The 2457-nt window shown below is 41.1% G+C and overlaps 1 protein-coding gene across 2 annotated transcripts in view; it reads right to left on the minus strand.

The window, feature by feature from the left end:
• Positions 1-2457, minus strand: part of ergic3 (ERGIC and golgi 3) — a 21475-nt gene that overhangs the window by 11276 nt on the left and 7742 nt on the right. The window contains exons 8-9 of one of the 2 annotated variants that reach the window (XM_020625154.1): positions 1824-1838; positions 484-515 (exon numbers count right to left, since the gene is read on the minus strand). In XM_020625154.1, coding sequence (XP_020480810.1) covers positions 484-515; positions 1824-1838 — 47 coding nt within the window. The remainder of the gene's footprint in view (positions 1-483; positions 516-1823; positions 1839-2457) is intronic. The other variant, XM_020625155.1, reaches the window with a different exon arrangement.

Raw genomic sequence — 2457 nt, forward strand, 5'->3', positions numbered from 1 at the left:
AGGGCAGCCCTGCCGGAGTCCAACATGCACTGGAAACAAGTCTGACTTACTGCCGGCAATGCAAACCAAGCTCCTGCTCCGGTCGTACAGGGACCAGACGGCCCTTAGCAAAGGGCCCCGGACCCCGTACTCCCGGAGCACCCCCCACAGGCCGCTGTGAGGGACACGGTCGAATGCCTTCTCCAGATCCACGAAACACATGTGAACTGGTTGGGCAAACTCCCATGAACCCTCAACAACCATTTATTAAAAATTCAGCTTTTTGCTTCTGTAAAAGATTATATTACTAGGAGCATTTGAAAAGACTGATTTATCATGTCTCATCATGTCTAAAGTCTGGGTTCATGATTTTTCTAAAGTTATACAAACTACATAAAGAAAAAACAAGCAAACAAAATAATACCAAAGTAAGCAAATAAAAAAAAATACAGATGATAAAGTTAAAGTACAACTGATTCAGAAAATATCACTCGAGTTACTTACGCTGTCTAAGCCAAAGCTCTGCAGGTCGTGTACTGCAACACAATGAAACAGCACATTATTCAACTTGTTAATTACAAATCCTCCAAACACATTTAGTAAATAAAAATGAATGAACATATGTTAAGCTACAGTTCTGTCAGAAATGTGTTATTGATGAGGTCGTGACTGATTACTGCCTTTATGACACTGATTCAGTCTCAGTTTATAAATGACAGGCAGCAAATAAAGCTGATGCGCACAGACACAAGTTCATCGAGTTAGCAGCCTCATGTCACACCTCTGCTCTACAGGGCAGTTCCAAACTAAAGCTGATTCTGTCACATTCATCACTGCATAAGGCCTTGAATAGATCATGTTCAGGATAAGGTCACCAAAGGAAAAACAAGCAATCTATAACAGGGGATTTGTCTGCTGAACTACAGGTCTGGTGTGAATTCACTAGCTTTATTTTACATCTGCTCTATGAATGACACCATTGGACGTGTCCCAGCACGTCCACAGATGGAGCACAGTGAGTGGGTATGCACAACAGATTGGTGGAAACTAACACGCTCATCGTCCAATCTCCGTGTCTGCTTTTCTGTGCCTACATTTGTAAATTTCTCTTTTGCTTGTGCAAAGCTGTTCCTGAATCACAGGCTGATACAGTAATTCTTTTTTCAAATCCTCACATTTGAGAATCTGGAACTAGAATGTTTTGTATTTTTGCATAAAGATTAAATTATTACTATTACTTATCAGGATAATGGTCAAAAAAAGTCTGTCAGGTCTACTAATGTTTACTACTGTAACAGATACTATGGTAATATTATAATAGGCATAAATGTTTCCTCCTGACTGAAATAGTATATTGAAAACAATCCAAACTCAAGGTCCACTTACTGGCTTTTAACACCTGGTATTCATCTGCAGATGGAGCCTTCTCAGATGGAAGCTCAGTAATTTTAATTAAGGAAACCTTAAAAAAGAATGTGGAACCTGCTTGTTTTGTCAAATCTGAATCATGGTTTACTGATATTAGTGATATCCAGCAGTATTTAAGAACTGAATGCAGGTACCAGAAATGGAAACTGAAAAACCCTAAAAAGGCTGGACAGTTGAACGGCGACACCATCCCATTATTTACCTTACAGTAAAACAATGTACTCAAATTCTACATCTGCTTCTACTGGCAAAAAGGCCAACTTAAAGATACTCTGATTATATACATACAAAGTATAATTGTACTGTACATTTGCAATGCTTTAACACAGTAAACAGGCTCGTGTACTGGAATGAGGCTGTTCAGCAGTGACGTTTTCCAGAAGGTGTCTAAAAAAAAAAAAAAAAGATTGACTTACTTTCCACAGCATGCACTGCAGAAAGAAGAGAGAAGAGTCACTATAACAATGCAGGTAGATGACACACCACTAAAAATGTATGATTTATGGTGTTTTTCCATCAGCACGGGTCAGCCTGCTCTAATTGTGCAGAGCCAGGCCGGCACAGGTTGGCCCCAATTTCAGTCTGTTCCTAGCAGCAGGGGGGTAACACGTGCTGACTTGGGCTCAACTGGCCCAGTGAGTAGTGATGTGCGGATGGATCCTGACATACCAATACTTCTGATCCAGCTAAAAGGAACTACTTCTCCTCCCACCTTTTATAATTGTATGTGAACTGCTGCTCTGTAAATGTCAGGAGTCTCTTGGCAACAGAATGGATGTCATATGCAGTTGCTGGGTGCAGGGAAGTAATTAGCAACCAAGATGGCATGCTAAAGGGTCCCTGTATGTACCGTATGCATGTAGTCCCATCACCAAGTTATATCTGGGCTGCAGGAAAAAAATCCCTCCACAGTGTGTGAGCAGGGCGGTAGCCTTTGTTGCTAATAATGGTATCGGCGACAACAGCCTGGACTTTACTTGGTACTGGATCAGAAAGAAAATAAGCGGTATTGCACATCATTAATAATGAGCCAGCCCTGTTTCTGCCCGG

This window comes from Monopterus albus, unplaced genomic scaffold (genome assembly GCF_001952655.1).
Source record: "Monopterus albus unplaced genomic scaffold, M_albus_1.0 scaffold347.1, whole genome shotgun sequence".
Classification (NCBI taxonomy): domain Eukaryota; kingdom Metazoa; phylum Chordata; class Actinopteri; order Synbranchiformes; family Synbranchidae; genus Monopterus; species Monopterus albus.